Raw genomic sequence first — 12,555 nt, forward strand, 5'->3', positions numbered from 1 at the left:
AGAAAGGTCCATAACTCAACCTATTTGAATGCCTGATAATCAATAGATTTGCTGATTCAGGATTATTGCTAAATGATCAAATGAATTTAAATTATGCACCTTCATTGGATTTAGTTTGCAATGAGGACATTGGTGTCCAGGATAGATCTCAAAAGTATTGTGACGCCTGAATATGCTATTGTATAGCGAAACACGTGTCACGGTTTTTTGAATACGTTAAACTTTTTGAAATCTATTCCGAAACGATTATAAAACGCCCCCGGAGTGAATGTTTCAGATATAATATTTATAACCTCAATCATTAACTCATTATTATTGTTAAACACCAACATTCAACTTTTTTTATGTGATTTTCGATCTTCGGCGCTTTCTCAGTGACATCTTTCGAGTAACGATACATTGTTGTGTTTATTGAGCAAATATTCACTTATTCATATGTTGGATGTTTCTGATTACTCATTATGGATTGCTTTCTGTGAACCAATTCCTCCTACAGTGTACAATACATGATGAGTTCCTCTTCATACAACCGTATTTTGTTCAAGTGTGGATGAAAGACGGATGTTTATCAACCGAGAGGTTATTCCATCTTTACAATAATTCCATCTGTTTGTTTCCCAATGGACATTTCAATATTCAAACATGAATTGATTTTGTCGACATATATTCAAAATTAATTTACCAAAACACCATTTCATTAATTCTTCAAGGATATCAAGTGCAGAGCAATAACCTCGGTCAAGATACGTTTTGAATGAAACAGTCCCGTGTTATTGATCGTTGAAGGCATCTGTGTTGTGAACGAAAAAAATAGTGTGAGTGAAATTCATAGCTTTGTATCTTTTTAGTGGTTAATTTTTTATACTGACGAAATTTGTGAAGTAATAATCATTCAAAAGAATCCACAGAATTGACTATCATTTCTATAGAGAACATCAGCACCTTTTTGAATATTTTTGAATGATGTTTTACTCGTTCTACAGAAACTGAACAGCTTTATATCATTGAAACAAATAATCTTCATGAGAAAACAGTTCGTGGAAAACACTCAATTCTTATACTTCTATGTGTGATCTTCAAGCTGATATATATTTGGAAGTTTCATGGTCTTCTATATCTCTCCCACAATTTTATATTATTACTCTTTTATATATTAGTAGATGATATAGAACTCTATACGTTTCATTTACCTATTTGAAATTAAACATACGAGGTCTGTTGAAAAAATAAGGTCAATGTTTGAATTTCGAGAATATCAGCACCTTTTTGAATATTTTTGAATTTTCTATGTGTGACCTTCTAGTTGATCCCAACCAGCAAAGTTGTTTTATAATTCCAGTTTTATTTTATTAGTATTTTATAATTACTTCCAAAATGCTAATTGATTGTATTAGATGATTGGTGAACACAATACAGTTGTAGGCAATAAAAGTGTTTTACAAATTTGTTATAGAAACGTTTATGAAATAAAATTAGAAAACCATTATAAAATAGTCAGGAAATTATCACAGAAACGTTTTTGCAACTGACTTATAAAACTTACTTTCCTGTAAAAGTGAATTGTTATGTAGCAGTTTTATAACACTGCAAGATTTTTATGATAGTTATAAAACTATTTCAAGCTTATTTTACAACTGTTTCCTGTAGCTTGAGTGGAATTATTTTATTGGAATTCTTTCAGATACTATTTTATTTTCATTACCATATTGCCACTTCAATGATAATTTCCCAACTATTTTATAATATGGTATATTAACTACAATTCAGAAACACTAATATAACTCTTATAAAATCAAATTGCCTTTGCTAATATATGTTTGCTGACACCAAGAATAAAATGTATATATATATATATATATATATATATATATATATATATATATATATATATATATATATATATATATATATATATATATATTATGTAGTGGATTTTTCTGTTTGTATCTCGAATATATAAATAAAAATAAATACTAACTCAGTGGCGGCCATTTTGAACATTTATTTGGGGGTATATAATAGTTTTAGATTCAGTTCGAAGTGCTTCAAATAGAGGAAGAAATGACTTGGTGTTCCATAAAAAAAATTTCTGGAAGCTTTAAGTCGCCCTGTACATTGGAAATACTAAGAAAAACACTTGAAACTATCCTACCTAACCTAGTGCTTAAATTTTTTTGCGAAAAATAGGAAAAGGTTATTATAATGGTTAAAACCCGTCATTTAGCCTTTATAATCGATGAAAGAAACTTTTTAGCCAAAACATCACGACAGATAATATTTATCCAAACTGTATACAAGCACTTTTGTAGAAACCTACAGCTTTAAAAGTAGTCCGACTCTGCCGCAATACCATCACTCCCAGAACTAAGTGTTTCTTAACAGTTTTATAGGGGCAACATAATAGCTAAAATACTTTGAAATGCTTGCTACTGATACCTATTTGTTTTATAGAACGACGCCATTTCAAATGATAGCAATCGGGACTACTGAGTTCAAAATATGAAATACCGCACATCTAGTGATATTTACAGCTGAAAAATACATAAATATTATAACATTTTATTATCTAGAATGAAGTGAGTTGAGTTTGTGACTAGAAAATTAATACGTCGACAGAGTGAATTTTTGTATAATCAATAATTTTACCGAAAATATTTATAAATGAGTGGCGCGCCTAAATTTTGCAAATGATAGGCTATATATTTGTCAATAAAATTTCGTTTGCAGTAAAAATATCAATCTCCGAAACACAAACAATGTCTTTAGCAGTTTCATGAGTGCAAAAGTGAAATTTTAAAATGGCTTCAACCTTTCTGTTTGTTAGTTTTCAGCTGGTGACATATCAATTATATTTTCCTAGTGTCCAATACAAAATTACTTCTTGCGTCTTCAAGAAAACATTTTTAGCACTTTTGTATTTTATTGTTATCGTTTTTGGCTGTATTATATTTTATAACGCCTACTTGGAACTACTAAAAACTCTTATAAAACTGTCTTCTGATTATTTTATAGGTATCGTTTAAATATGTTGCAATAGTGCAGTAAGGGAAGTCTTTACAAAACTACTTTTAAAGAGTGTTAGACAAATTTTATAGTAACTGCCAAAATGTTTATAAAACTATTTTGTAGTGTTTGTAAAAGGCCTTACAAAATATTGATAATAACTATAATTTTTTATAAAACGGTGCTAATTTCCTATTTCTAGCAGTTATATAAACACATTGAAAACATTTCTGGGAGAAATATAGTTTTATAATTTGTTTCTCCGAAACGTTTCCGCAGCTATTATAAAATACGAAATTGCTAGTTGGGATATATTTGGAAGTTTCATGATCTTCTATATCTCTCCCATCTTTTTATATTATTACTCATTTATATATTAGTAGATGATATAGAACTCTATACGTTTTATTTACCTATTTGAAATTAAACATACGATGTCTGTTGAAAAAATAAGGTCAATGTTTGAATTTCGCGGACTACGTACATTAGATTAGCAATTGTTTTTGTTGGTACACACGTCTCGGGCATATGTTAACAGTTTGAGCTGTTAAGGATGTTTAGTTTGTTGGTGAGAGGCATAAAAATTAAATGTGGTGAGAGGTTCAAAATTTTTTTTTCCGTGTTTGCCGACTTTCTGTTATGGAGAAAATTGCTCAAAAATCCTTGGAATGCTGACAGTGACATACTTTTCTCAAGAGGACCAGGAAATGTGAATGACGATGCTCGCCCTGGATGCCCCAGCACATCAACATCCCCGAGGAAATGGGGAATCGTCAAATCACTATTAGAGAAGTTGCGGAGGTATATTGGTTCGCTCATGCTATACAATTCTTTTGGAATTCTGGGCATGAAGCGTGTGGCAGCGAAGTTAGTTCCAAAATTGCTGCCGAGGAATTGTTGAATGACGTCAACAGTGATCCAGAATTGGTCAGAAAGATCAAAACGGTTGACGGATCATGGATATGGTTATGCCATCGAAACCAAAGTCAATTCGTCCAATTGAAGAGCTCAGGAAAATCAAGACCAAAAAAAGCAGGCCAACTTTGATCAAATTTCAAGGTTTTTCTCACTGATTTTTTCGATGGTCATGGCGTTATGCATCAGGAGTTCTTCCAACATGGTCGTACGGTCAATAAGGAGTATTATCTTAAAGTTATGTGCCGCTTGTGAAAAGCATTACGAAGAAATTGTCCGGTATCATGAAAAAACAATTTATGACTTTTGAATCACAATAATACACCTGCTCACTCAACATTGCTTGTTCATATTTTTTTGGCCCAAAACAACACCGTAACCATGCCTCAGCCGCCGTATTCACCAAACTTGGCCCCCTACGTCTTTTTTCTGTTCCCAAGCTCAAAGAGACACATTGAAGGATGGCGTTCTGTGAGGATTCAGGAGATAAAATCCGGATCGCTGAGAGAGCTCAAGCACATACCAAAAAGTACATATCAGAACTGCATATCGAAGATTGAAAAAAACGCTGGCACAAATGTATCATATCTGATGAAGACTACTTTGAAGTGCGATGACACTTAAAAATTGCGCGGATGAACTCGCACCAGTATTTTGCAGACTTTTCAACCTATTTTACATGAAACGGTTCAGTCCTTTCCCAAAAAGGGCAAGAAAAACGCTTTGCTATCAGTGTTATCAAAAATCATGGATGAAGCCGCAAACCTCCATATCCTTAAATATTTGGAAGGCTTCAACATCTTGAGCGATCATCAATATGGCTTTCGGAAACAAAGATCAAGAGACGACCTTCTATCGTATGCTACCTATTTTTGGAATAACGCAATCGAGAAACATGAATTGTCAAGACCTGATATTTCTGAGGCCTTTGACCGTGGGTAGCAGGAGGGTTTGCTGGCCAAACTTCGATGCTACGGCTTGTCGGATCATTTTTGTGTATGGTTCTTCAGCTTTCTGAAAAAAAGTGTCCTGAAAGTGGCTGTCGATGAATATCTTTCGGATACTTTCATCATCAACGCTGGTGTTCCTCAGTTCCCATATTTTTTCCAACCCTATTTTAATTGTATATCAACGACTTACTGGAAAAAGCCCATGAATCCATCAGTTTGCTTTGATGACGACAGCACAGTTATCTTGTCATCACATTTGGATCCCAGGACATCGGCTGCGAATGTACATCTTCACCGGTAGCAGGAGGTTGAATATCTCAATGAGGATCTAGAAGTGATTTCGAATTGGAGTGGAAGTCACCAGGTTCAATTCCAATGCCACAAACACCCAGGTATCGGTTTTCTTTAAAAAGATGAGTGTTTGCGAACCGGATATGAAAATGTCAGGTCAGACAATTCCGCTTTCTGCTTCATTAAGTGTGTTGGGGGTTGAAATGGACACAATTTGTCAAGATACAATCATGTCACTGAAATTGCAAGGGCTGCTTCTCAAAAGCTTGTTACACTGTTCGCAGCCAATGTGAGCCAGGCACCGCTCTAAGAGCATCTTAACTCTTTCAGGGGCAGTGGTATAAAATTTAGCCACAAAAAATGTGGCTGTTTTTGGGCAGTGGTACAATAAATAGACTACCTTTCCAAATATTTATTTCTTGAAGGGCAGCGGTTGGATTTTTGTACCACTGTTGTTTCACCGTACTTTCACCCACACAGCACTAGATATTCATGGAATATTCCCTGTATATCATAAAACGAACGTATATATTCCAAATATTCATAGAATATTCTTGGAATATATACATGCCTTTAGAATATTCATAGAATATGCTTGAATGAATATGGCAGGATTATTCCCGAAAGAATGTGCATAGAATGTCTATAAATGGATTATTCTCCCTTGAATATTCTAAGAATATTGTCGATCGAATATACGATATGGTATATTCTTAGAATATATCCCCACGGTATATTTTGGTATATTCTATACAATGGAATTTTGAATTATCTTATAATAACGTATCCAAAAATTCAATATTATTAAAAACAAAAATATTTTAAGATCTTAATCGAATGCATAACCTAATGTATATAACCCTGATAGTGTTAACCAGTTTTGAACTCAACGCAAAGATTCTGGATGAATTGCTCCAACAGCAACTGTTGGAAACGACAAAAAAATTTGAATGGGCCAATAAATGAACCAGTTGCATCAATAAATTGGTTAATTCTCATCCTATTTGTCTTTTTGTATTTGAAATTATTTAATTACAAAGCGAAAAATCCAGGAAACAGAGAAATGGGGAAGTGAATAATTGGAGTAAACGTTTCTCATTGGTCAATTGAAGTGTAGCGCGCGACAGTCGAATAAGCTCTGTGAAAGCGACTGTCCCTTAATGCATGGTACATTTGCGTTTGCGTTAAATTCGACATTTGATTCAACATGGCGGTTGACGTGGCAGGTTCGCGTGTGTAATGCATGGTGTGTTGGTGTTATTATCAAAGTATAATTCTGTCACGTTCAGTGTACCATTTATAATTTGGGGTTGTCCAATTTGCAGTACAGCGAATAGTTTGATTTTGGATCTTCAAACAGGAGAGTTGCATCTATTCAGTCTTCAAGAAAAGTAAGTAAAATGCAAAAGTATCGATAGTAAAGTCATGGTGATTAACCTACTATACCTCATTTTAGGTTCGAGGAGAGTTGGTGTGTGGGATTTGTTGGTTTGACTAAGTACAGTTGTGTATCTTCAATAGAGAAAAGTAAGTGAATAACACATTTTTTTGAATCATTTGTTTTCATGATTTTTATCACTCGTTTTCAAGATAGTATCAATTTGCCCAAAAGGAAACAGAGTGGTACCTGGTACAGGCAGGTGCGCCAAGGAACTGAAAACGTAATGATTACTTTTCAACAAGACAATGCAAGTTGCTCTCCAAGTCATAAAATGTTGTAAATGTTCATGACTAACCTATGCGAAAAATATCTATTTGATTTTTATTCCAGTTTTATTGTGCCACTTTCAAATAGTGATAATGAACGTTAATGTACATTTTGTTCCAGGTATTACTATTGAAACACTGGCTGATGCATTGTTGGACAAATATAAGGAAAACTATTCTGGTGAGCAAAGTTTGAATAACTTTAAGTAAGTGAAATTCATTGAAGAACCCATCATACTACTCATTTTAAATACTTCATTTGTGGGTTTATTTTTCTAAGTGAGAAACCTAACCTAACCTATTTCTTGATGTAATACACTTTTTCTTTTTCAATGAAATGATATATTTATTATTTTTTAATTAGTGCTGATGAATTCACAGAGTTGTTATTTTAGTATATTTTTTAGTATACATTTGTTTGAGAGTAGGAATATCCTAATTTGAATACATTTCTAATATTTGTAATATGACAGTATTCAGGAATATTTTATTCAGTGAATAAATATTTTGAATTAGATTTTTTATTTTTAATATTGGTTGAAACGTCAAATATTTCAGTGTATATTGTTTTTAAAATATATTTGTTTATGAATATTATGTGTTTTATTACTTTTGTGAATCTTGTATCAAAATGCAATATATACATGCCTAATAGCGGTTACTCGTCACATTCTTGGAATATTCCAAATATTCCTAGAATATTCATAAAATATATTTAAAGAATATTCTATGGTGTTTCTCTATTGTATATTCCTACAATAAACTAAGAATATCCTAAATATTTTATGAATATTCCTCGGGTTCTATTCCTGGAATATTCTTAATAGAATATACCTTAGATATTCTAAGAATATTATAAGATATTCCAAGAATATTCCCAAGGAATATTCTTAGAATATATCAAAAGTTCGCCAGGAGCACTTCCAGGGAATATTCTCCAGAAGATATATATATCCATGGCATATTCATAGCATAATACAATATCCTTAAATGTATATTCATAAAATATACCTGGAATATCTATTGCTATGTGGGCATGTGTCTACTCATACATAGATGGCGCCGGACGATGTAGAAAGTGATACAAATGTGAAGAATCCGGTAGTTCGTGTTCAAACGGATCTGTTATTTGAAAACACGATGTATTGTGATTTTGTTGAGTTTTCTCAAGCACAAATAAGAAAGAATTGTCATTCTGAGGTAAGATATATTTACTTTGGGGCATGGTTTTTTAATGTTTAATATTGTTGAAATCTATTTTTACTCAATCAGTAGTTTGATAGGCAAAATTTGATATGTCCAAAATATGTACCACCACCCCGGAAATGCGTTTTTCATTCTGTAATAATTTTTTTCAGAATAAAATGGATGATCTACCTTTCAACTTGGTAGGCATGAGTAGAGGTGAGCTGATGAATAACTTATATCTGAATTATGATGAACCCTCCACACAACAGTTTTCAGAAGATATCCTGTCTGATAATGACTCATTTCACGATATCGAAACGCCTGAAGACGCCGAACTTCTTGATGACATTGAGCCACCTATCGGGCTCGATGAACAGGAAGAATCCGATCCAGAAGATAACCTGCCTCTTAGTGAGGTGAGAAAACAGCTCCTGTTGAATGCGCGAATGAAGACGATCTACAATCCGCCCACATGGAGAAAAATCAACAATTTTTTTGGCAATGCTGTTGAATTCTGTGCTGCTTCTGGTGTTTCTGATCTCATAAAGTACAGAAATGAAAACGATCCATGCACTTTATTCGAAAATTTATTCACTGATATTTTTTTCGAATCCTTGGTGTTTCAAACTAATTTATACTGTCAGAAATCTGGAAAGCCCTATCGTCCCACGAACAAGAATGAACTGGAAACTTTCATCGGTATAAATTAGCTAATAGGTATCAAAAGTGGCTACAGAGACTACTGGTCAAGCCGAAAAGAACTCAATGACCCTTATATTAGCAGTCTATGCCCGTGAAACGATTTAGTTGTCTTTTAACAAATTTGCACATCGCTGACAATAGCCTACAGCCAAAACGCGGTGATCAAAATTTTAATAAATTATATAAAGTTAGACCCCTTCTGAATCATTTATCGCAAAAATCCAAGGACTGTTTTTTTTTGTCAGAGTACATTCCAATTGATGAGTCCATGATCAGATTGAAAGTCAGATCAACACTCAAGCAATATATGCCCAAAAAGCCTATCAATAGGGGTTACAAAGTGTGGATGTTGGCTGATCAGAGTGGTTATTGCTATGAGTTTGATATTTATTCAGGCAAATCAGGAGGCTAAGTTGAAAAAGATTTAGGTAGTAGGGTTATTCTTCCTCTTGTACAAGGCCTTGAAAACAAAGAACATCGGCTATATTTTGATAATTATTTCAATAGTGTTCCATTATTAGAGTGTCTTCAGGCCAAAGGTATATATGCATGTGGAACAATTGATTCATCACGAAAGTATTTGCTTTCTTTTTTGCCTGATAACAGAATGAAGAGGAGCGAATTTGATCATAACGTTAGCAACACGAAACTTCTAGCAATGAAGTGGAAGGACAAAAGATGTGTACATATGTTTTCGAATCATCTTAAACCAGATCAGGTTAAATCTGTAAAAAGAAAAAATAAAGACGGCACTTCACAAGATGTCGCACGTCCGTTGCTTCTCGTTGATTACAACAAGCATATGAATTCCGTCGACAAGTTTGATCAAAATGAAGCCACTTATGAAGTAAATCGAAAAAGCCACAAATGGTGGCATAGATTTTTTTTATTTCGTTGATGCATCAATAGTTAACGCTTATGTGATTTATAAGCAACTAATGTTAGAGAATCCCGATTTAGGAGCTCTAACCATGAAAGATTTCAGGCTCGAAATAGCACGTGATCTGATCACGGAGCCACCAAGAGCAACAACGTCACGTATCCCAGTAACTGTGAAGCGACACAAAAAATTTGTTCCCAAAGATGGAGACTAGCAGATTCACAACATCAACCAATTTATGATACAAGAAAACGGTGTGGCCTTTGTAGCACGAAATTGACACAAGTACGAACTAACTAAATGTGCTCAAGATGCCAAGTTCCACTGTATTTGGGAAAAAACAAAACATGCTTCGAAAATTATCACAGTGCTTATTTCGTGGCGGTGGTACATGACATAAAAGGACGCCTATCAGAAAACAACTACTCCCCTGGCTAATACCATGGAGGGCGTTGGATTATATTCGACAGGCGTCAGTGCAGGAATCTTTACAGAAAATTTCCTGCATATGCAATTGGCAATACAACTGAAAGAGTCGACCTTCAATTATGGAACGGGCACACTTGTAGACCGTGGCTTATTAGCACACGTGTAGAGTGGCTTATTAGCCACTCATCAGTGCAAGATAGTGACCATCATCGACGTAAAGTCAATGATCCACAATTAAAATCTGAATTGTTTCATTGTATTTCATTCCTCTTCCGAAGTTGGAGCGAACATCACAAAATGTCACTCCATCTAGTGGACGAGGTACTAACCAACTGCATATCCGTAATTTGCCCGATTCCTCTGAATAAGGAAGGAAAACTTTCTTATTAGTCAGTGGGCTATGCTTGAAGATTGGCAGTAAACAAATCTGAAGCAAATGGAACTTCAAACGTTCAAGCCAGTCTCTATATACCTACACAGTAGGTTTAATGGACTGACGCGTATCAGAAAACAACTAGTCCCCGGGCTAATACCACGAAGGGCGTTGGATTATATCCGACAGGCGTCAGTGCAGGAATCTTCACAGAAAATTTCCAGCATATGCAATTGGCAATACAACTGAAAGAGACGACCTTCAATTATGGAACGAAAATTATGGAAAATAAACCTTATTTTTTAACAGATTTCGTATTTGATGTATAACCTTTATTCAAGGATTCAAACAGTTGGTTCGATATGTTTAATTCGTTTTTTTTCTGAAAAATTTTTACTCTTTCTTCATTGATGGAGAGTTCGACAGCTAAATTATCTTCTTCTAAGAAATGAATATCTATTGAAACTACTTCATTTTCAATAATCCCTTATGCTCATTGTCTTATCTGATGAAGTGAATGTCTGGTAATGAGAAAAGTTCAATGAATAATTTCTCGTGATAAAATTTCAGAAATTTCCAAATCAAGATTAGAAAATGATACAACAGTGGAAAAAAAAAGAAATTGAAACCATCTTACAAGTAATACATTGATCTACTTTGATTAAACATTTTTCGTCTGATATGCCGAGTGAATTTTGGTTTTGGTAGTTGACTTGTTTTCTGAATGAAATTCTGAAGAAAGATATGATGCGAAAACAATCATATCATATTCATTTAAAAAAATCCAAAGTATTATCACTTTCCAACAACGGGTGATGATTACATTGAAATGATTGAAATAGTTAAAGAAGTGTGTAGAAAGACTTTTTCTGTAGTAATAAAGTGGTCAAATCAGGTAACAGACACCTCAAAATAATGAAAAATATATTTCTTTTTCGCAGAGTGACACATAAATTCGTTATCACTTGAAGTGATACAGTAACAGGGATCAAACATTGTCGAAAGACTGAATCGAGCAGAGATACATAAGTACCAGATTAAAAATATTTCGAAATATAACCTCGAAATATTCATCTCTCACAACCATCAACACCGTAGATTCTGATAAGGTAGTTGGACGAGATGAATAATTCGAGATTTCATTTCCAAATATTCATTTTCCAGTATGAAATAATACAATAAATGAAAGTGAATAGATTTGACCTTTGTTCCACTTGATTTCTTCGAAGGTTATTTCGAACACCTTTTACGTTATACGCCTTCGCCTTTACATTATAGGTAGTTTCATTGCATTATTCTCCCTTTCTAAACAATTATCGCAGCTCCAAATAGAAAACCGTAAGTCTTGTTTTATTTTTCGAAAAATATGTGTACATAAGAAAGATTGTACTGTTGCAGTTCTGGTGTTTGGGCACAGTGCTTACTTTGTTTTTTTTTTCTACGCCAAATGTTCGACCTTTCAACTCTGAAAGAAATATATTTTTTCTGAGATGAGTTTGAAAAAACTCATCTTTCATCGTCATCAGCAAAACTAGGAATTCTGTTTATTTTCTATACATCATTCGACATTTCTCACCAAATCAACAATGTTAATTATTCAATCAATACATGTAATGAAAGTAAAATTTTTGTCTCTACTTCTGGATGGTTATGTGCAATAATTTTGAAAATTGTTTAACAGATTTGGGTGTAGTTTTCACTAAAGTATTGTAGTGAAAAACATTCAAAACTCATTGTTCGATATATTTCGATTATTCGTTTCAGAAAACGTAACGATGAACTGTTCAGTCCATTTGGTTGAAACTGCATTCAGTATCTACAGTTCGTGAAGCAAATTTCTTTTAAATCAAAAATAGGTAATCACATGAAAACTGTTTGTTAGAAAATCTAGGAAAACCCAAAAACTTCAGTTAACGCGAATGAAGTCTCGCTTATGTTCTATCACTGAAAATTTCTCAATTTTAGTTCAGCTATCATATTTTTTTTTTGATAATACCTGGGTTGTCATCAATTTTGCTTTCACAGACAGAAATCTGTGAAATATAATTTCTGTATGGTAATAAATACATGAAAAGTAACTCTTGATGTTCTACTGATCATGAAAATTCATTTCGTGT

General features: G+C 33.6%; 2 protein-coding genes across 4 annotated transcripts in view; both read left to right on the forward strand.

Moving 5' to 3' along the window:
* The first annotated feature begins 656 nt into the window (after positions 1-656).
* LOC111501840 (retinaldehyde-binding protein 1) overlaps positions 657-12,555 on the forward strand; it is a 42,460-nt gene continuing 30,561 nt past the window's right edge. For 2 of the 3 annotated variants that reach the window (XM_023155752.2, XM_074183470.1), the window contains exon 1: positions 657-815. The gene's annotated coding sequence lies outside the window, so the exon portion shown is untranslated. Of the gene's footprint in view, positions 816-11,675; positions 11,777-12,555 lie in introns of those variants that run through there. The other variant, XM_023155753.2, reaches the window with a different exon arrangement.
* On the forward strand, positions 6,066-7,442 carry LOC141485934 (uncharacterized). Its single transcript, XM_074183623.1, has 3 exons — positions 6,066-6,550; positions 6,616-6,686; positions 6,988-7,442. Exons 1-3 carry the CDS (start codon positions 6,399-6,401, stop codon positions 7,074-7,076), a joined length of 312 nt encoding a protein of 103 aa, XP_074039724.1. The 5' UTR covers positions 6,066-6,398; the 3' UTR covers positions 7,077-7,442.

This window comes from Leptinotarsa decemlineata, unplaced genomic scaffold (assembly GCF_025532065.1).
Source record: "Leptinotarsa decemlineata unplaced genomic scaffold, Ldec_3_MD MMD2_tig00026340_RagTag_RagTag, whole genome shotgun sequence".
NCBI lineage: Eukaryota > Metazoa > Arthropoda > Insecta > Coleoptera > Chrysomelidae > Leptinotarsa > Leptinotarsa decemlineata.